The 23578-nt window shown below is 37.8% G+C and overlaps 1 protein-coding gene across 4 annotated transcripts in view; it reads left to right on the top strand.

Moving 5' to 3' along the window:
• Bank1 (B cell scaffold protein with ankyrin repeats 1) overlaps positions 1-23578 on the top strand; it is a 248059-nt gene that overhangs the window by 54140 nt on the left and 170341 nt on the right. For all 4 annotated transcript variants that reach the window (XR_013052383.1, XM_076575036.1, XM_042279976.2 and 1 more), the window contains 3 exons: positions 6888-7039; positions 14400-14538; positions 18958-19097. Coding sequence is in view for 3 of the 4 variants with exons in the window: in XM_076575036.1 (XP_076431151.1) it covers positions 6888-7039; positions 14400-14538; positions 18958-19097 (431 nt within the window). In the remaining variant the exon portion in view is untranslated. The remainder of the gene's footprint in view (positions 1-6887; positions 7040-14399; positions 14539-18957; positions 19098-23578) is intronic.

Here is a 23578-nt window from a genome sequence, read left to right as displayed (position 1 = left end):
ACAAAGGCAATTTGCTTCTTACCCAATAACAGTTGCATCAGGAGAAGTTTCTTTCCCAGTAACAGTTGTGTCAGGAGAAGTCCCAGTAGTCAGAGTTGTTACTAGTTAGTTTTTACTTTTTACCAGGAGCTTTGGCTTCATAGGGCTTCTACTAGTTTGATTTGCTTGTCTCAGGAACATCTGCTGGTCCATGTTGTGGGTCTGGGGCTTCTTTATTTTTAGAAAATAATTAGCTTTGGAAATCCAGTCTTATATTTGAAATTATGCTTTACAATCATGTTTTGGGCTCTATTTTCTCTGTTTGGGCATCTGTGTTCATCTAATTTCTGATTAACATCAGACTTTCAGAACTACTCAAAGTTGGTTCTAACTCAGTGATACATGCCAATATCTAATGTCCTAAAGCAATTATTTTCCTTAGACAATCTATGATATCTGGCTTGCATATTGTAGAAGGGGATAGATGCATATATTTAGTCTGAGGTCTTGATCAATTCAGTCCTTATTTTGAAATAAATGTTTATAGTTTACTCTCTAGCTTATTCTGTAAAAATTACATTTCATTGAAGAAAAATCTAATTATGTATATAGTTTATGATACACAAATATCACATTTATGCATATATGTATATATATGTATATATATATATGACTGACACTCTGCCTGCTCCATTAAAAGGACCACAACATATGCATATATATATGTTAAAATGTAGAATCTAGAAATACCCACTCCTGTGATTTTGATATAGAAATGGTTTGTTTATTCTCATTCATTCAAGAATATGAATTTCGATCACATAGTACACACATACATTTAACACACATATTGATGTATGAACATTTAAGTTGAAAATTTTGTAACATGGATTCTTCAAGTTATACTATAAAAGTGTTTCCCAATATTAAATATTGCCTGATAGAATTTTACTAGTGACATCTATTATCTTACAACATATATTGTTGTCCCGTCCCGTCCCCGTTCCCCCCCCCCCCCCCGTTTCTAGTTTTCTTTTCTTTTCTTTCTTTTTTTTTTTTTAAGACAGGGTTTCTCTGTATAGCTTTGCACCTTTCCTGGAACTCACTTTGTAGACCAGGCTGGGCTCGAACTCATAGAGATCTGTCTGCCTCTGCCTCCCAAGTGCTGGAATTAAAGGTGTGTGCCACCACCACCCAGCTGCTTCTAGTTTTCTGTTCAGTAATAGAGATATCTTTTTTTGTACCTTTATGGTTATATCCTTAGGATAAATAAATAGTCCTTTATACCCCAACATTACAAAGAAATTCTTTTGCAAAGGCACAACACTTTGATATGGAATGATAGACTGACTTATTTTACGGTATATTAAGTGAAATCAGCCTCTTGGTTCATTCATCAATTGAAAACTGCAGTTTCCTACAACTTTCCTCTCTTGTGAATGCTGAGACAGAGACAGAGACAGAGACAACTGAGCACAATGAAACTACTCTGGAAACAGTTGGAAATGGCTAGAGAAATAAAGGCTCATTTTTATTTGCTTCAGACAAGACCAGAATTGGTAAAAGTCTGGAAATGTGGGTGCTTTGTTCCCTAATTCTTTAACTTTCATAAAACAGAAGCAAGACAAAACAGAAAGCAATCGTTCCTTCTTAGAAGTGACTGCAGTCTGCTCCATCATCTCCCTTCCCAGCTTGCACAGCTTGCACAATCCTCGTCCTCAGCTCGGAGCTGGTGACTTCTTGTTTGGACGTGATTGATATCAAACTCCAGAGTGGCCCGAAGCTCTTGTGTCCCCAAACAAGGAATTGAGCCAAGACACAGTTGGAGCAGAAGCAGAGATTATTTTCTTACAGAAAATAAAATTTCTGAGGGAGGGAATGAGCTGGGGCAGGAAGAAAGTTTATCTACTGAAAGGAATTGGGCTCGTCGACTCACGGGCACAGTGCAGACATTTCTGTGCCTGTTCATCGGGTATCGCATGTGTCATGAGCATCTTAGATTGCTGTCAAGGCTGCGTGGTTCAGTATTATACTAACTCTGGGGAAGAAATAAGATCAGTGCTGCACAAAGGAAAACATGAATAACGTGAAAGCAGATTTTTTGTTGTTGTTGTTGTTGTTGTTGTTTTCTTAAAAAGAGCGTGTCAGAAACCAAAGTGGACTAGCAAGCACAATGAGCCAAAATGGCCTTTGTCTCTCCCCACTGACATAGGTGGCGCCTGTGTCTCACCCTGTTGTTCCAATCTTAGATGGTCTTATAATAAAAAACCTGGAGCCGGATATTGGGGTGAAAGCTGAAAGATCAGAGAAGCAGAGCAAGCCACAGCGACCACCTATTACCTCACCAACTCCACGAATCCTCTGACTAAAATCCTTCTGAGTTTTCACCCAAAAGGGTCTCGGCTGAACTGCTTTAGTTCCTGTTTCCTCACACCTTATAGACCTTTCTCCGCCCTGCCATCACTTCCTGGGATTAAAGGCGTGTGTGCTGTGTTCTTCCCAGTACTGGGATTAAAGGTGTGTGCCACCACTACTTGGCTCTGTTTCCAGTGTGTCCTTGAACTCACAGAGATCCAGACAGATCTCTGCCTCCTGGGTGACAGAATTAAGGATGTGTGCTACCACGGTCTGGCCTCTATGTCTACTCTAGTGGCTGGCTCTGTCCTCTAATCCCCAAGCAAGTTTATTAGGGTATACAATATATGACTACATCACCCCACTTCAGGTAGCTGGACTTCACAATCTGATGAGATGGGGCAATCTGCATGGGGGATGTGCAGGATTTGGGACCTTGTTGGGCTGCCTACCTTTGATAGGAAACAATGACAACAGATTGTTTCTCATAATTACCACAAGTTGCCTTTGGAAATTCTGGAGTACCTTTTGCACCTGTGAGGAGTAGCGTCTGGTCTTCTCTGACAACTTTTTTCCATATACTAATTTTGTAAGTTTGCATAAGGCTCTCTGGAACTCACCTTCTGCCCTATTCACCTGCCAGGTAGTGAGGACAAAATTCTAACCCTAGCCTAGCCATCAGTACCTTTGACTCTTCATCTTCAATCCTTTTAGCCAAAGACCCCCAGGAACATACTTCCCTTGGTTATTTGGATGTTATGTTTATTTTAATGAAGAGAAATACATCATGGAGAACCAAGGTATCTCAGTATGAAGAATGTATCAGAATGAACATAAGATTAGGCGGATGTGTGAACTGCAGGAGAGCCAAGCTGCCAGGACTATAACTTGCTTGTGCCAGGAAATGTCAGAAATAGTTGGATAGTTGTCTTTTCACTCTATGGTGAAACACAAATCTACTTCCTCCTTAAAAGGCCCCAATGATAACAAACTGAAGTATGATCCCAGCAAAGTTCACCTCTGGGAGTCAATGAGTTTATTGGGAAAGAGCGCATAAGTGAAGGGCTCTTACAGGAACCCGGGGATTCCAAACCAACTTCACTGGGAAGTCTTTGACCAGTGTGGGTGATGCCTTCCCCATAGCCATGCTAATAGAGTTTCCCTCTCAGTTAACTCTTGCCAGCCTGTATTCTCTAGCACCTCCTGAGACCCAGATGCCTCATGCATTTAGGGCAGAACTGCATACAAACAGGAGGAAGGTGCAAAGAGAGTGGCCAGAATCTCAGATGAGAGTCCAGTGGTCTTCCCAAATCCCTCTTCTCAGAAGGAATGTTGCTGACAGACTAGCTAGTGATGGTGAAGATGTTTTCTGGCAAGTGGGCACACATCTAATGAAGATGACAGCTGATTTGCTTAGAGCACTGCATTCTCTCACACTCTAAGCAGATAGAAAGCACAGATAGGAAAGGAGCAACATCTTTAGTGCTGGTGGCCTTGAGTTTAGATCTCATACCCGGGCTCCCAAACTCAGAAGCTTATAGCAAGCACTAAGCCTTAAGCACTGGAGTCATGTGGCTTTTACCTTTCAAGGTCAGAGCCATATTGTTTTAGATTACCAAGGCACAGGCTTGTTGTTGTAGGCTTATGCTGAGAACACTTAGCAGCTCTTTGAATCCTTGGTAACTCTCTAATACTTCCATTTTGGGGGCCTTCAGTCTTCATGGTCTCAGATCCTAGCTTAGGATGTTCACAGTCTTTGCCTCTCAATACTGTCACAGTTCTTAGTAGTGGTAGCTTCTGGCCTTCTGCTGCTGGCCACTTGGATGCTCTTACAGTGCCTCCTGTTTCTCTGAGCTCCAGATACTTTGATCTTCACTCTGGGTTGTTGTCTGAAACATTTTCCTTCCTTGCCAATACTGCCAATTCTGGAGTAGAGGCTCTGAGAGGGGTCTTCTCTGCACTGCCCATGATAAGACAACAAATGGGCAAAACAGACCTTTTAGGACAGAGGTTCTCAACCTATGGGTCATGACCCCTTTGGGGGTCAACTGGCTTTTTCACAGGGGTTGCTTAAGACCATTGGAAAATGCAGATATTTGCATCATGGTTCATAACAGTAGCAAAATTACAGTTATGAAGTAACAATGAAAGCAATTCTATGGTTGGGGGAGGGGTCACGACATGAAGAAGAACTGTATTAAAGGGTCGCAGCATTAGGAAGGTTGAGAACCATTGCTTTAGGAGGAGGTTTTAATGGGACTTATCCCAGTGCTGGAGGTAAGGGTGACATCAATGTGTAGGAGAGAAGGCTCAAGACTAACTCCAAAAGAGGAGCAAACAGGCTCTTTTTACAGCTAGAAAAGAGCCAGGCCACACCTGTGCTCAGATTATAATTCTACCAATCACAGCATACCATACACTTTAATCATCACAGACCTTATACAAATCGCTAGCCTCATATAAGCCCCCCTTTCCCCCTGTTTATCATAAACTGTTTGTTGATTCACTAGGAGAGGTACTCTCCATCTTCCTTACCTAACTAGGACATGTCAGGCTATGACATGATCCAGAGCAACTGGGGCCAGGAAACTTAAGAGCAGCTGCAGATGACATCATCTAGTGGTCAACAGAGCTTGTCAAGCTTAAAGAGATGTTTTCTAGGCACTGAAGGCTGAAGTCGTTATGTATGACTAAAGTCATGTCTCTTGCTAAAGTAGCATCAGCATTGGAGGCATCATTGAGATGTTCAAAGCAGCTAGGTGACCAGAGTGACCACATAGAAGGTCACCTAGAGAGGGGTTGTTTAGTTGCAAGCTCCACACTCATATTGGCATAAGGGAAGGTTCTATTAGCTGTCTTTCAAGGAGCCAGATGCCTACTGGAGAGGGTTTTGTTTATTCCCAGAAAAAGTGAACTTTAAAGGGTGCCCACAATGCAGAAATATCACCACCAATACTATTACTAACAGTATCTAACAGGGTTTAACTCTCAGCTAAAGACCTATGAGAAGAGTTGGGTTCCTCTAACATGTCACAGGTAATTTTATGATTTCATAGCTTAACCACTTTACTTAGAAGGAAGGCAAGTGTTCCAGTTTGCTTGGACTGACGTGGGGTGGAGGGTTTCCTGGCCCATGGTATTTTCAGTACTAAAGCCAAAAAAAATCCTAGGAGAACTGGGAAGAGTGGCTGGTCCTATCTGAAGGCAGAAGAAAAGACACTAGTCCTGGAATTGAAAAGAAGTAGTGGTCACTCATACCAGTCGGGATTGGGGAGGGTCAGTCATCTTTGGTGAATGGATACTGTTCACGTTTGCAGCACGGTCTTGCCTCTGTCTTTATAATAGCAGAGCAGCCTTGTCTGGCGACATGAAACTGTTGTTGCTCATGCAAGGCTCCCTCCTAGAAAACCAAACTCTTTTCACTTTCCCACGCCGGTTTCTGTAGCGATTCCCTTGGAGATGACCCTAAAAGTTACAGATGTCACCTCATTCTGAGAATCTTAATTTCAACCATATGGACTGAATAAAGACACTTTGGGTTTTGAGTCACTGAGTAGCTAAAAAAAAAAAGTTCATTATTTACCACAATTTTTTCTTTCAATTGAGAACAATGTTTGAATAACTGAATCTAAATGCTGTTACTGCATGTGAAACCAGACAAACACCAGTCCCTTTACCCCTCTTTAAGCTCTGAAATTCATACTAACATGTTTCATTGTTCCTAGAACTTCCATAAAGAACTCACTTGAACTGAACCACTTTTTTTTTCACAGAACACTTAAATATTTTGATGAACACCCATATTTCCTTATTTTTTATTTACATATGTATCTATATAAGTATATGCACAAATGTGTGAGTGGAGGCCAGAAGTTGTCAGAGGCCCTGGAGCCGGAGCTATAGGCAGTTGTAAGCTGCTGGATATGGGTGCTGGACCTAAAGCTGGGTCTTCTGAAAGAGCAGTAAGGACTCTGACTAGCTCAGTCACCCAGCTAGCCCTGTATTTCATCATGAAACTTAGTATCTAGTGTTAGTTTACTTAATAAATGTTCCATAATTATATTTTAGCCCAGCTTGTCCTGGAACTCATTATGTAACCCAGACTGGACCTGAAATTTTAAAATACATGCCTTTTTCTCCTTGTAAATGCTGGGCTTACAAGTGTAATAACCATTCCCAGTTTATAATGAGTATTTAAAAATTAGAATGTGTAATATAAGTTAGTACTCTGGCTTAGATTGTTCTAACTGAAATTTTTCTTTATAATTTTCAAGGTAAATAAATTTTCTAATGCTCCTTTGGTTTATTAATAGCAACAGAATTTGGAATTTCTGAAAATATGTGACCAGAATATGAACATATAATCATATAATAGATCTGGCTTATTTGTAAGTGCTGTAATAGTATTTAGTCAAAAATATTATTTTAATGAATAAGATGTTTATTTCAACTATCCTAGACTCAGCTTCTGTACTTATGAAATCTATTCCACAGCAGTTGTTTTTTGTAGTGGATGGAATGATACTAATCTGTATTCTTGCAATTTTCCTCAGGTCCTGAAGACTACCTTGAGGTCAGCATTCCACCAGACCCAAGAGCAAAATATATGGAAGAGACAAGTGGACAGGAGGAAACTGATGACCTAGAAGCTTCCAGAGTGTCTGTACCTCTGGCCCTGGTGCTTCCTGGGGAAATTCCATGTGAGGTCAGTGGTGATGGCCTTTGTTGCATGCCCTGTTGTTTTCATAGACACTAAATTTCACTGTGATATAATTTGCACAATTAACCTAGCATTTTTGTTTATTCTTTTTCACAACTACAGTGTCAGAACCTATATCTAGTACTCAGTAGGCATTTAATATATCTTTTCTGACTAATTGGACATTAGAGACTCTCCAAACATTTAATCTTATCAAATGTGACTCGACACTTTAAAATGATACACACATGCTACATGTATTAAGCTACTTTTAGTAACTTGATTTCACAATAAGCAGTCAGCTATTTTATTTTCCAAAGGGGAGATCCACTGTTGACTAGAACTTAAAAATCACTTATGTTTGACCAACATTTTAAAATTATAAATGTATTATTGGATGACATACATTCATATATATATATATATATATATATATATATATATGTATATATATATACATATATATATATATCATATAGGCTGGAAGAATTAATCTCTCAAGAATAAGAATACAGTTAGAGGGAGAATTTGGACATTCTTCATGTTTCTTCTTTTCTTTGATTGAGCCACTAAATTAAACCACTAAAAGAGTTTGACTCTCAGTACTGGGCCTCAATATCTATGGTATCCTTAGGTGGAAAGTGTAACACAAATTGCTAAACGATCTTATTAATAAAAAAAAAAATCTCAAAGCCAGAAATTGGAGTTAAAGCCTAAGAGAGATCAGAGGAATAGGAAAAGCCACAGTTAACCTCACCTCACCAACTCCACAGCTTCCAAAGAAAGCTACTTCCTGTCTACCCACACCTATATGCCTTTCTGTTCTGTTCTTTCATTGGCTCTCTCAGTCCAGTTACATCACTTCCTCTTTCTGCCCAGCTCTGTCACTTCCTGTCTGTCTGTACAGACCTCTAGACCTCTATGGTTAGTGCTGGGAGAGTTAGTTGTGTCTTTGTCCAGTCTCTGCATAATGGGAAAGTGCAGGGCTTGACTCAAATCTTTGCTTGAGTAGTCTGTGAGGCTGGATCATCTCAGCTAGCCATCTTGAAATTGTCCTGAGCAGTTTATAGTCCAAACCTAATCTTTGGATGATGTTTGTCAGCTTAGTGGTATTATTATTGTCCATGTGGAATCATAATTGTGATATCCTATCATCTTTTTGGAGATTTCAAAGTTGCTATTATGCATGGTCATGGCTCCTTGCAGAAATTTTTTTGGCGCCCAATGTGGGGCATGGATTTATGAAAAAGCCACTTGCCTGTGGCCTTGCAGTTCCTAGTTCAGACCTGAGCTGCACACAACTGGTTTCAATGGCACACACTGGTAAGATTTGCTGAAGGAAGTGGAGGCAGGAGGATCCTGAGTTTGATGCTAGTCTGGGGGTTTGCTGAGAAGGAAAGGGTAATAGTATAAAAGAGCCTTATGGGAGATGTATGAAAAGGTCCTTCTGGAAGAAGTGGGTGGATTTACATGACCTGACATCAGGAGGTCTCTGATGGCTGCTGATGGTAGGTCCCCAACTCTGTGGTCAGAGAAGCTGAACATTCTGTAGGATTGCTGAGATAAATCCCTTACTTCCATCTCGCAGACTGACTGAACAGAAGTATTGCTCCTTTAAGTCACTTTCTTGTCAGTTCTAGAGGAAGGAAAACCACTTATACACTACCAGAAATGGCAGGAATTTGAACTGTATACTTGAGCTGCATACTTTTGAGATACCAGACACAGATGCCCAGGGAAAGACAAGTTGCCACATGGGTAAAAGAACAGATAGCTTAAGTTGGGAAGAAAAAAGCTAAGGAACCAAAGCTGGCAGCTCCTATGGAGTCAGAAATAATGGAAGAAACAGGAAAGAACTGTAATAAAAGCAATGTGATCTAGTCTCAAATAGATGAAATCAAAGTAGGAAATAAAATAACTCTAAGAGTAAAAATAGCTCCCCAGGAGTTATGCAATGAGTCTAAATAGCTACTTTTAAAAATATCTGCAGCAGTAAAATTTGAGTATTATAAAACCCTCCCCTTACTAGTCACACAAAAAAATTGAAGACCAATAGTAACCTTCAGTTGTCTTTAGGCAGACATACCTTATGTAGATGACTAGACAGTGGTCCTTTATATAGACCAGCCATAGGCTTTTTAAAATTTTTGTATGGATATAGATAGAATTTTTTCAGGCCTTATAAAGTTAAATTATTTCAATATCAAATCCATCTTGAGAACTCTACATTCTAAAAAACCCTAGAAGTCAAAAGATCATATAAAGCATTTTAAATCCAGCATTATGCCTCCAACATTTCAGAATAATCTCATCCTTTGGACCAAAAATAGTTATCACAGACAAATCTTGGGCTCCCAGTAAGTAGATTTTAGTACCATCTGAATCCATATACTGTTGCCAAGCACCACAGAAAAGACCATTTGGTTCCAGCTGAGTGAAAATTATGTTTCTGGTTTCCCTGGAGAATGTTCAGTATATGCCAATTGTCTGAAATGGCAACCTTTGAACTTCACCAGATTTCTGAGACATCTTCTAGTTAGTAGATGGGCAAAGACCAAAGAGCAATGCCCTTTCTCCTGAAAAAGTAACAACAGAGGCATCTCAGGAATCCTAAAAGTTCCAGAACTTATCAGTGCTATCTCTGACAGTTTCTAGGCCATTGGAAGTGGGCTTTATTCACACCTAGCACTGTTGAAATCCATTTTGTAGTTCTGTGTTTCCATCATGTTGACATGGCCATGTGTTCAACGGGGGCACAGTCTTCCTTCCCTGTGATGAGAGTTAGCTTGCCACCAACCCCTCATTGCTCCTGGCTGTACAATTGCTGGATCTGTGGACCCACTTCCTGTGGCATTTCCACTCACTGTCCACGCTTGTTCTGCAGAAGCAGCTCTTGTATGTTGCTAACTGAGGTGGAGCTTTAAGCTGTTAGCTGCCTGTGATCCTAGGAGCTGGGAAGCATTGATCCTTCCACTGAGTAACCTTTCCCAGCCCCTTTCTGTCCACAGATTATCAATTTCCTAAGCCTTGACAATCTTATGCTGCTTCAAAAAACAGGAAAACAAGAGAAAAATAGTATTTTTCTCTTTAGCATTGACTCACTGTTCTATATAAATAAGGGTTATTTATTCTTAACTCTTTGAGAAATAAGTAAGTAGGAGTGTTCTATGTAAACTTAAACCTGTTTCTTGATAAAGCCTTTCTTTAAGTTTCTATGGGATTGCATAATTCTTCAAGTTTAGTATTCTAAGCTTCTTTTACTTGTTTATCAGTCAGACATCTAGATTTTATATTGCAGAGTCACAAATCATAGGCAGTATGATGTTAGTTAGGTCTGCCAAAGGTATTCATTGTTCAAATGGCACATCCATCTTTATCTTCCTGATGAAATCCACATGGAATTAGCTCAATGGTGGCATCTAGACCAGCATCTCTTGTGTATGCTGTCCACTGCTTCGAAGATGTGACTCCATAAAAGTCTTCAGCAAATTCCCATGGAGTAGTGGTTCTCCACTTGGAAGAGTTTTGCCTTTCTTTTATATGAGGAGATGCAGGCAAACCTGCAAGCATCCCAGATTATCACAGTTGCTACTGACATCTAGTTGATAGAAATTGGGAAGCTGCAAGCATTACATAATGTACAAGGCATACTCATGACAGTAGCTCACCTCATCCAAAGTAGCAATCCTACTAAAGCTAAATCCTGTCTCTGAGTGTACACCTACAACAAATGAGTCACCTTCACTTCTGCCTAAGAGTGGCACCAAGAACTCTGGCTCCTTCCCTTGGCTTCTGTGAAGTTGGCATAGTTGTACTTTATTCACTTTGTGAAAATGTCTGATCTTTAATAGTGATTCCATTAATGCCTTCCACACAATTTACACAAAGCTTTCTGAAGCACTGCAATCTGTTCTCTGAAACCTTATCTCTCTTGCTATTTCTGAGTCCCCATCAAGGCTTGGGCAAGGCTGTCTCTGTTTCCTCTGCAGAAGCACCAACCTCAAGACCAGTTAAGATTCTATTGGTTGTAGTATTAAGGCAAAACTCCACGTAGTTAAAAGGGAGGCTTATTTTGTGGGGTAACTTAGAAGTAAAGGGATAGGATACAGGGTCCAGGAAAGGTGTAGTGCAGTCCAGCAGTGTTCTCTAGAGAACTCTGCTCAACCTACCTCCAGTGTCCAGGGTCCAGGAACCAAGAGGGCTGGCACATCGAGGTCTCAGGTCTTAAGGACTCCTGTCTTAGCCCTGCCTTATAGGCATGACAGTTACTGAAGCCTCAATGGGGGCAGTACTTCCAGGTCAAAGCTGGAACAGCTACCCACTACAAGATTCTTTTCTTCATCTTGTTTTATCTGTGTAGAAGAGCCTTCATTATCATAGCCCTTCCTTTTTCCAATTCTTCTTCTGATACTATGAGACAAATAGGTGGCAGCTGCAGAAGCCAGTGCAGCAAGTTTACCAAGTCCCAGGAACCCATTTTTCTTGAGCTGGTGTCTTTTAAAATAAAGTAGTTATGAATGTATGAAAAAGCCATAGGTCAGTGTGCAAAAGTATTAGTGAGCTAACAGTGATCTACTGGGATCTCCATCTTCTATGTGTGTTTAAATTTCAGCCCAAACACCCAAGCAAATGCCCACTACATAGGTGCTTTATTATAGACCAAACTGTACTCCTTTTGTTGAAATCTTAAGTTTTGTGAACAGTAGAGCAACCTTTAAGGTTTATAAGTAGTAATGATCATAACCCATACTCTCTGTTAATTCTTAGACCCCCAGTAAAAGGCGCAAACACAAGAGTCAAAAAGATAAAGCACTAAATGGTAGCTTCATAAATGATAAAAACAAGTTTATGATATATGAACATCTAAAGCTTTCTCCTTGAATCAAATGTACCCACACAACTAAAGACAGATCTTCTCTCCTGGGCTAGGCTCTTTACTGCAGGGAGATGCAGGTGTATGTACAGCCCAGCATGAAGGGTGCTAAGGAATAGAGCCTAGCATACTCAATTCAAAGCTGTCATAGTTTTAGAGTATTCCATTTTAATTCTTAGAATATCAGAGAATCTGCTGATGCTCAGAAGGTATGAAAATGACATAAAGATTTTAAAATGCTATCAGAGTATTTTGGATGAGGAGAACTAGGGAAGAATAGAGAGTTTGACTTAGTCGTGGCTGGATGCAGATGTGGGTGTGAACGTGTTAGTGTTTGTTTGAAAATTCTGAATTGCTTGCAGGCTGAAGTTAGAGGGAGGACCCTGTAAAATCTGAGTTGGACTTTGGTGGAAAGCACGGTTATGAGAAGGCAGAGGAGGAAAGAGCTGAACAGCAAGGCAACAATCACCTTTTAAACAGGACCAACTACTTAACTTGCAGTGCAAAATGAAAATGCAAAGCCCCTTGGTTCAGATTAGTTAGCATTTCAAGACAATGACAGCAAAATGTTTAACATTAAGAGCAGGGCTTTGTGAGCCCCAATACTGTGCAGGTCTTGGACCCAAGAAACCAGCCCAGGATACAAATGGAAATGTGGGTGTTTTATTTAGGGTATCTTCTATTTGGACTTTTTTTTTTTTGCTGGATGGTTGAAAGGTGGAGTCCTTCACTCTATTAAGGAGGGAATCTGGTACATAAGAAGCAACATACTTGGGGCTGCTCATGCATGAGAATGAGATATCTTAGAGCATAAAATGTTTAGAGAGCACACCTGTGCTTACCAATTCCATAGAGTCAAAGAAGGAGGGACTTAGGTATTAAAAAGAACTATAGAAGCCTATTAAAGACTATTGAAGACCAGACTGAAAGTGAAATGTGAAGTCACTGTTTGGGGTTGAGGTGACAGATGTGAGGTTATTAGACATATGAAGAACAAATGGGACCATGGGATCGTGTTCTTTATCTGCTGACATGTCACATGTTCCAGGGAGAGGAACAGAGATTCCTTTGAAGTAGGATCTGTTCTATGTGTACAGTTGGTAAAGAGAAATTTAAATCAAACTTGAATAAATATTTGGGATGTGACTGTGATGGACAATGGTTGAAGTGGGCCTGAGCATCAGATAAGTGATTGGTAACATCGACATACCAATTCTAGAAAGGCCTGAGGATAACACATAAAGGTCTTATTAGTGTGTGATTCTGCTTAAAGAAATGACACTAAATTAGGAAAATTTTAAATTGATGCCTTTTTAATAAATATGATATTGTAAAAATGTATCAGTGGGTTTCCTATTTACTGTCAGGGTGAAATTTACTATGACAACAGCCTTTAAGAGATGATATCTGAGACAGTCATAAAATATTTTATTTTTCACAGAGTCAGATAACATAATATAAGAAATAATGTGAATTTGAAAGTTAGATAATTCTTAATAGTTTTTTAAATATAATCCTAAATTGCTCTGCTTATAAACGACAATAATCTTCTCAATTTCAATTCTGGGCAGTGTGTGTGCACATGTGCACGTGTGTATGTGTATATGTGTGTGCTCATGTGTGTGTGTGTGTGTGTGTGTGTGTGTGTATCTGTGTTTTTCAGTTAGAGTTCAAGGAAATATTCTTAGATAAAGGTGTTTATCATAATTTCTATAAAGTAGACATCCAATAATGTTTATCAATTCCCAATCTCTATATTGACTGCACCCTTCCCAATTGTTTTACTTTTTTCCAGATTTAGTTCCCAAAATGTGGTTTTCATATTTTTCTTCTGTTCACAAATCAAACTTCCCCAACATAATTAAATCTTGAAATTTTCAGCTGTGTAACTTTAGTGATTCCAGATGCCTTAATGGGCCCTTGTATAAGTGAAGAATACCCAGAGAACTACACACATACTGTGGAACTATACAACATTAATATTTTAATTATAAGAGGTCTTAAAGTTAGATTTGTTAGGTCTCTACACACACACACAGAAAGAGAGAGAGAGAGAGAGAGAGAGAGAGAGAGAGAGAGAGAGAGAGAGAGAGAGAGAGAGAGAGGATACTATTATCAAGTTAAAGTACTTGGGAAAGGAATACTGGCTTAATTACTGTAAGTCTGCTGATCTGTGAAATAAATCTGATACCCTGGGATGGGAATGGAAGATATATGCAGGAAGAGACAAGGGTAAAGGAAACAACTGTGTTCTCTGTTTTTTGGTTGCAAAGCATGGTTTGGGGCTGGAAGAGGATTTGATAGATATCAAAGTAATAAATGTAATGAGTCATGAATGTATATCTTTATATATTAACATGGTTGAAAAATATAAGCAGGATAAACTTATTTACCAACAGTTTTAAGATTTTGATCACTAATAAATGTCTTAGGCACTTTGGTGAAGGACAACTCTTTGACATGCTTAACATGACATACATTTTCACTTTACAGAATCCTGGTGAGATATTCATTCTGTTGAAAGATGAATTGATTGGAGAAATTCTGGAAGTTGAATTTATATCGAGCAACAAGCGCCTCAGAACAAGGCCAGCACGTTGGAGTAAGAGTGTCTGGTGCATGAAAGCTGCAGGTGAGAAACTTTTTGTTTTAATAATAATAAAACCTCTCCCCGAGTTCCTTTCCTGTGATTTATGGTAAATGGTTTCACTTCCCTACAGAAACTGAGTTTACTCGGCAGGTGCTTCCTGTGTTAGTTCTCACATATTCAAGGTTGTTATTATTAATCTGATTTGCAAAAGTGAGATTGTATAAATCCTTAGAACTTGGTTTGTATACCATTTAGGGAAATGGCTGCCAGTAACATCAAACATCACTAAATATGTCAGTGGAGAGTACTTTGATATATAGTAGCTACTAAATATGGAATTAAAATTATTTCCTTTATGAAGCATGAGGATTCACAGATTTTTTTTTAATTTTTATTAAAGAACTTTATGTTTTCTTTCTTTTGTCTCCATTCAAAACCTTGGAAAGTTTTAGCTGTTTTATAAAGTATAATTCTTTTTCAGTATTTCAGAGATTTTCTTCTCATCATTTCTTTATCTCACTTGCTAAGCTAATCATATTTGCTTGTTCCATACTAAACTATATTAGACTCCCAACACCTAGTTTGAGCAGCACATAACTGCTTGTATTTCCAGCTCCTGGGGATCTGACACCCTCTTTGGGCTTACACAGGCATATATACCCACACACAGACATACAGGCATCTGCACTCACACATACTCACCCACATGCACAAAATTAAAACTAGAGAAAGTAAATATTTTTAAAAATAGTAGACTACTTGATTTGTTATATGGCATATTTTCTAAAATCAGAGCATAAAGTTATATAAAACTTCAAAAACTATGAGCTTTGTAAATATTTTTATATAAAGTTATTTAATCTCATAAATGTGGAAATATAAAATATTCATAGTTGCAAAGTATATTAAGTACATTCTGAGCTCATTATAGAGTTCATTTATATTTACAAGCCAGCATTGTTTGTTTACATGAGTAGCTCCTCTATGATTTCTACGCTCAGCTGGCATTGGAGTTGGGTTCTCAGAAACAAAGCTGTTATTCCAATAATATACAGACACCCAGACACAGTTTCCTAGTGTGGAGAGCATGCAGAAATGCGATGGGAAGAAGCCCCCTCTGTTTCTCTTTTACTTTCTTGTTCTTAGCCCCTATTATCCTATGTCACATTCTCTTTTCTATGTCACATTCTTGAGTGATATAATGAAAAATACTTTGTAAGTAATTAGTTCCAGAGTTCAGACTAAATCTAGTTAAAATAAATCAATACAGAAACATCAATATTAAAAATTAAAAGGTACTTAAATAATATTTCCCATGTAGCAGATCAAGAGGCCAAATGAAAGTATCCATATTACTTAAGAATGGTTTTGATTGATATTCATGCCAGGCATTGTAGAAAGGATAAAAATACACAAAAGTTCCTGAAACAATTAGAAGAACATATTTTAAAAAACATTTCCAGACATTGAGATGGGCTAAAGTTTTTTAACTATAAGATACTTCAAAGCATAAGCAAGAAATGCAAAAATAGACAAATGAAAATTTATTGAAAAAGAACTTTAACACAGCCAAGGAAATGATTGGCAGAGTTCAGAAACAGCTGCAGAATGGGAGAAGGTGTTCACAAACTACTTGATAAGAGATTGATATCCAGTATATATAAGAACCTCAATAACAACAAAGTAATCCTATTATTTCCTGTGCTTTTTTTGATGTTATTTCTTTTAATTCTGATATGTTTGTTTGTGTTTTATTGGCCTGTTTGTTTCCTAAAGAGAGAGAAGGGAGGCATAGAGCTGGATCAATGGAGAGGTAGGCAGGAGATGTGAGGAGATGGGAAAGAGGAAACTGTGATAAAATATATTGTATACATTTTCACTTAAAAAAGAATAAGAAAATCATATAAATAGACCCTTAAAAGAAGTGATCAACAAATATGTGCCCAAATGCTCAAGATCCCTAATTATCGGGGACAAAGTCACACCATTATGGCTAATCTTACTGCCCTGGAATGGCTGTTATCAAAAAGACAAAAAGTAGTAAATCCTAAGGAGGAGTGGAGAAGAGAATTCCTACACCATCCGTGAGAGTGTAACAATACAACATTATGGAAAGAAAGCCTTCTTAGGAAACGGAAAATGGCATTGCCATCTGACCCTACAGCTCCGACCAGGGGCATACCCCCAGTGGAAAAAAAATAATTCTATGAAGGAGGAACCTGAACTCTCATATTTATTGCAGAACTGTTCACAATAGTGAAGGAATGAGAGTAACCTATTTGCTCATTAGTAGAGAAAAGGATAAAGAATATGTGTAATTTATATGTGAAATTGTATGAATATTGTTCAGTCATATGAAAGATGAAATCATGTATTTGTAGCAGCCTGAATGAAAATGAAAAACAGTAAGTGAAACAAGCCATTTAGAGAAAAGATTGATACCACCTAGTGTCATTCATTTGTGGAATTTGAGCTGAACTAAATCTTAAAATTTGAATCAATAATTATTGACTTTTTGTAAGAGATAACACCACTACTACATGTTTTCAGTTGGTAACAATACAAAGAAAATCTAATACCATATTCCATGATGCTCAGAAGGAAGAAAATTCTCACACTCTTTTCCTAGGTAAAATTTTTTTCCCTTTAACCCACTTCAACACTACAGTCTGAGGTTTTTTTGCCTGAGAAAATGCCAACCAGTTTGGTGATGCCCCCATCATGCTTTAAGCTTAATAGTTTTATGTATCTATAATCACTTGATTTTTCCAGGGACCAATTTTTTCCTAATGGCATCTATGGCTAAAGCAATTTGAAATTACAATAGTTCCAGCTTATATATAGCTAAGCCTTGAAAGCATGCTAAAACTTTCAACTAGAAATATTAACTAATTTCTATGCAGAAGAAACAGAATGTTCCTCTGGTACCAGTAATACCATGAGGAAACAAACCTAACAGCTGGGGGAAATCTAATTAAAAGTTGAAAGAAATGTGTAATACATAAAGAAAAATATTGACTCTTTATTAATGATAAAACTGTGCTCTAGATAATGTAAACTGTAACTTTATATCTCATGAAAAGTACTTCAGGAGATATGGCTTACTGTGCTGAATGTGCATGAGAAAGAAATTGATCAGTAAATTTCTGTTTAGTCTATGATTTCTAGGTATTATAATTCTGGAAATAATTTTAAAATGTTTTAAGCTGAGTTTTATATAAAATCTACTGATTTTATATAAATCAATCATATTTTATTTGGGTCTGACAACACCAACTTCCTGTTCACCTCACTGTCTCCTCCTTAGTTCCTGGGATGCATGTTGTAGCTTTGACTCTATGTTGTGAATTCTCTTATTCTTTATTGGGTGTCTATTTCTTTGGGAAGAGAGTGATCAGCATATATCATTTTATAACACACATTAAGTGTCTTATCAAGAATATGAAGATGGAAATTTTAGCTCCATGATCTTGTTCAGTTTAAGATTCCTTTCTGTCCTTTTCTTTTTCTTTTTTTGGCTTTGAATTTACCTGAACAAAATGATGACAGATGTGCTAACTTCATGAGATGACTTGAAATTAGTGTCTAACCTTTAAGAAATTAAACATTCACAGCTGTTCAAGGATGTTGGTCTTTTCATTAAACTTCTTCTGAACCTCATATTTTAAATGACATTTTTTAGAAGAATTTGAGAAATATCTTTATGGCAGACTGAAAAGCTATTGAAATTTGTCCTTCAAATAGATCCAAACACAAATTTTGCTTTGTTACACAAAAGTATCACTCTTTAATTGAAATTATTGTTTTTTTAAAAAATTTTAATGGAAATCCACAAATTTTTATATAGCTCTAACATTGCTGACAGTAGAATTCAAGGTATAGTTTGTCAGTCACTTTGAACAACTTGTTTACAGAAAGGCTTTGGATGAAGGGTGGGTGGATGTATAGATGGATAGAGTACACAGAGGTCATCCTGGAGATTCTGGATATACTTACTTTCCCCAGGACTTCTCATGCTAATCAACTGCAGAATGTTCTGTAATTTCAATACATCTTACTTCTTCTACACACATTTCTAGAAACTGGCATGTAATGAATGGATTTCTTTATCACAAAATTGAAACAAATACCCAAGCTTAAAGAATAGATTCCTTTTGCTAAATTCTAAGGATTTGTGTAAAGATGATTTGTATCCTTACAAAAAGTATATCAGTAGAGAGAAAATTTTAGTATTTTGCTTTTTTATATAATTTTGGCATGTTTTTGTCTTGGAAGTTTTTTTAATCTAAATGTGTATATTTAGTGTTTTTTTTTAAGTACTGAATATAGAAAAAAATATTCCAAGTACTGGAAGTTAAATGCTGGAACTTATTAAAGGCTTCCTTTGAAGTTTAAGTCATAATGATACGATGTGTGCATTATACTTGGCACTTAGCTTAACTCTTGTTTGTGTTTTGTAAGATTTTCCTGCTGGTTCAGTCACTGTCAACATCCACTGTGATGGAATCATCAAGGCCACAACAGAGATTAAATACTGTTCAGCAGCAAAAGCCATAGAAAGTCCGTTTAGAATGTCAGACCCATGCAAGAATTTATGCCAGGTAAGTTGCTCTTTCTAACCAGCTGATCGCACTGTGCACTAAAGGGCTAATGCAGAAAGGGGGTCTCTTCATTCGGGGTAGGTGTGATGGAGTGTGAGTGGCCAGATGACACACAGGAAGGAAGAAGCCAACCTCTGAGGGCCAGAGACACAGACAAATTACTTTGCCTCAGTCAAGTCATTCCCAATACTGCCAGCCAGAGACAGCCTGTCCATTGCAGCCTGGCTATCCTGACAGGCTCAATTTAAAGCTGTTATGGAGCACATAGATAATAGAAGAAAGAGATTCAAAGAGCACCCTTGAGAAATGAATTTCTTTACTTAGATGTGAACAACACAAAACAAAAGAAAGTCAGATCATGTATCTGATTCTGTAACGCTATGTCAGACCAACCTAACTACCACCAAACAGGGGAACCCGGGTGAATCTTGCATCTACTTTAACATGGACATTTTTCATTTTTGGATTATTCTTAGTTTAATTCACTCTTACCTGACAGTAAACATGATTGAATCATCCATGTTCTTTAAGGTAACCTTCTGTGTGGTATGTGAAGAAGTGTCCTCAGGCCCAGAACCTCGTCTCGTGTGATAAAATCTTGCTCAGCGATGGGGACTTTATGATGTATTGCTGGCCTCCTTGAACAGCTCATATTTAAGACTTTTTCCTATCATTGCCCAGAATTTTTCCTATCAGTTGTGGGCATATGGAAGAATCATAAGGACTCTTCAGGAAGCTTAAGTCATTAGTTTGGTTTCTGCACTTTTTAAAACTTGACCTACTTTTAATAGGAAGAAATCTTGCTTAATATGAAAATGTATCACTTACATGTTTATTCCATTGGCTTTCAGAATAAAATAAATATTAACTAATGTGAACTAGAAAATTCTAAGACTTGATGTTCCATGAAAAGTACAAAACATTTTTTGCTACTTGTCAGCTAGAATTATAGACTTCACTTAATTGTCTTGCTGGGAGAGGAGGGCAGAAGGGAGTGGAAAGAAAGGGAGAGTTGGTTCTCTCGAACAATGTGATCTTCACATTTACCATGAAAAGCCCTTTGAGAGCTGTAACAAAACTGTCAGCGACCAGTAATGTTGACAGACCGCCATGAACCTAAAGTGATTGGCACTGGAGGCTTTCCTTATTTTGTGTGACACTTTCTTCTTTGGCATTCTTCTTTATGAGTGTCACATTTTAGAACAATGGGAAAAGCAAATGTCTTAGAAAAGGACAGAGAGTGAAATACCATTTGTCAGCCTGGGAAGTCTGAGGACATTTGACAAAACATCTATATTGCAGATGCCAAACAAGTGCAAACACAATAGCTTGAAATATAGATCGCTTCATTTTCTTGTGACAAGTCTGCCTTGCCTGCTACTAAAAATTCTATTCATAACTAACATTTAATAAAGGGGAACCTCAGAATTCTCTTTCTACAGCTGGTGTAGAAGTAAAGTAGTCTCCAAATACATATCTGAACCAGGTTTAATGCCAGGAGACAGTGTGTATATAGTGAAAATTAAATGTATGATTCCTGGATACATTTTTCAGAATAAAATAATGTCTAAGTCATAATTTCCTCTATAACTTGAAGTAAATGTACAGATTTTAGGAAATTAGAAAAAAACTGTTTATCTTTACCCTGTGTCTAAAATGAGAGGTGAGAAGCACTATGGCCATGCCTTGGTGTTCTCTCTTCCCCAAGTCCAGGGGCCTATAAAGGAAGACAGACTCGTTCCAGACTTGCTCTCAGGGTCAGCATGTGCACCAAGTCGCCAGAGGCAGAACTAGTCCAGTCTATGGACAACAAACTCCCAGCTGGCAAAGAGACACATTTAGAGTTAGAGTGAGTGTACCTGGGTGGGGAGAGATGTGGGGATTTTGCTGCTGACCTCAGGACCCAAGAATCCCTGTAGATTAATGCAAGTGCACTAGGCCCTAGGGCATCATAGGCTACAAAGATTGCTTCAGTTCCTTTCCCTAGAGCATGTGGACTGGGGTTCCTCTAAATCTGCACACATTCTCTGTAAACTCACTGGCATGCTGTAAGAAAGAACCTACATTTGATGGAGGAAAAACTGCAGAGACAGATACAAAAAATACATTTCCTTAGTATTATTTAAGACTAGTTGTGTACAAACTGCTTTTTCTGTGTTCATATAGAACACTATGGTGATTATTCCTTTCTTATGATGCTGTCACTATACCCAATAATTTGTGTACTTTGCAAATGTCCCACTGAATACCTCTATTCAAAACCTAACATACATTGCAATCATACTTATTATAATTATTGTTTATTTGTAAGAAAATGTACCAGCAAGTGTGAATTTACCCTACCTGCTTGGCTGGAATGGCATACAGTAAGATCTGCTGTGGGCTTCCCCGCATGGTTTAATGGCAGTTATTATTTCAGTAAACCTGAAATTATTAACAAGATCCTTCTATAGTCATTTAAATGCTATTGGGCATATAATAGTCTAAACCCCATGTGAATTTGAGGCAAGAATAATTAATGAGAAATTTGTGGGTTTTATTTTTCATTTTTCCTAGAACTCACAATAAAAACTTTGTATGTCATTTAAAAACTATTGAACATATATAGTAATATAACCATTCTATGAATTTTAATAAAGAATTATGGAAGAACTGGTTTTGTTTTGTTTTAATGATGTCCATTAGGTTTTAGAACACTTTACCTCCGTGAACTTAATGGTCCACTTAAATCAGTTCATCTGTCTGTCTTTCATGGGTGATAAATACTCAAATCCCAGTACAAAGCCAATAAAGGTTCAATTATAGTGCATCATTTAAAATAAAGATCATGAGATATTCAAATGAAAAAATCTAAACTTAATTTGGTAGGATAATTAATATTTAAATACTGTAGCTAGAAATACTTTAGTTTACCTTTAACTGAGATAATTAAAACCTGTGAGTCTCTTTTCCCATTTATACAACTGTCTTTGGGACAGTAAAAATGTTAGCTTTTTAAAGAAATCACTAAGTAAGGTATATAAGAGAAACTAGGAGAAATGCTAAAAGAATACAGTAATTATTGATCAGAATATAATCATCCTGTTCTTTAAAAGAATTTTAAATAATTTTATTTATGTTCATGTGTGTATATCTGTTTGGGTATCTGCCATGTCTATGTGGGTATCTGCAGAGGCCAGAAGAGGGCATCAGATTCTATGGATCTGGAGTTGTAGGTGGTTTTGAGCTTCCCAACATGGGTGCTGGGAACTAAACTTGGTACCTCAGGAAAAGAAACAAGCATTCTTATATGCTGAGCCAGCACTCTAACCCCATTCCAAAAATTATTTGAAATATAAGAAACAATTCTTAGCTATACCTCTTTTCAGTAAAAGGCATCTTTGTGTTGCATATCTTTATCAGACTGTATATTTTACTTTATACACAGTAAATATTATATTTGTCTTCTCATTAGGTGTATTTAATTTCTTTTTATTAAATTGCATATATTATTCAGCCTGTGACTTGCTGCTTACAAATATATATTTAGTAATATTTTTATTAGATCTTTGTGAATTTCATACAGTGTATTTTGATCATATTCACTTTTCCTCCCTAACTCCTCTCACCCAACACTATATTTTTTCTCTATATATTATTTTAATTCTGTCTACTCCCATTCATGATATCCAAATACTCTTGGGTGTGGGGCTTGCCCTAGAGAGCAGTCCAGCTACCAGAGATCACACCATTAAAAAAAAAACTGACTTCCCCTCTTCCAGCAACTATCAAACACCATTAGTACTTCAACTGGAGTAGGAATTCATGTACACCACTCACGCTCATACTGGGATTTTGTCTGGCTTGAGTTTGCACAAGTCTTGCACATGCTGTTACAATCACTGTGAGTTGGTGTGTAATCTGTCCACTGTGTCCAGGAAACACTGTCTCCTTGTAGTCTTCCTTCACCTCTGGTTCTTACAATCTTTCTGTTCCCTTCTCTGTAAAGACCCCTGAGCCTTGGGGGCTTGGTATAGACACCCCATTTGGGGCCGAGCACTCTGTAGTCTCTTATTCTCTGCACATTGACCAGTAGGAGGTCTCTGTCTTAATTTTTATCTATTTCAAGAAGAAGTTTCTTTGACAAGGGCTAAGAGATGCACTAATTTATGAACAGTAATAAATCTTTAGGGTTTGTTTTAATGTACTATGTCCATTTAGCAAATATTTAATACAATGAGACATTATTATGAATTGGTTCAAAAGTATTCCTCCAAATCGTGTGCTAATGGCGCAAACTCCAGCTGATGTCAAGAGTGGAAGACGGGGGAAACTTCAGGAGGTGTGGGCTAGCAGGATAGAGTAGGTCATAGGGATGTGCCCTGTAAGGACAGATCTTTTCTTAGACCCTGCTTTTCTCTCTTTCCCTGCTTCCAAACTGCCAAGGAGAACAATTTACTTCAGCCATATACTTTTACATGGTGGTTCTGCCTTGGTATAGG

The sequence above is a fragment of the Peromyscus maniculatus genome, chromosome 6 (assembly GCF_049852395.1).
Source record: "Peromyscus maniculatus bairdii isolate BWxNUB_F1_BW_parent chromosome 6, HU_Pman_BW_mat_3.1, whole genome shotgun sequence".
Lineage (NCBI taxonomy): Eukaryota > Metazoa > Chordata > Mammalia > Rodentia > Cricetidae > Peromyscus > Peromyscus maniculatus.
The sequence above is the reverse complement of the archived record's forward strand: the minus strand, read 5'-3'. Positions and strand labels throughout refer to the sequence as shown.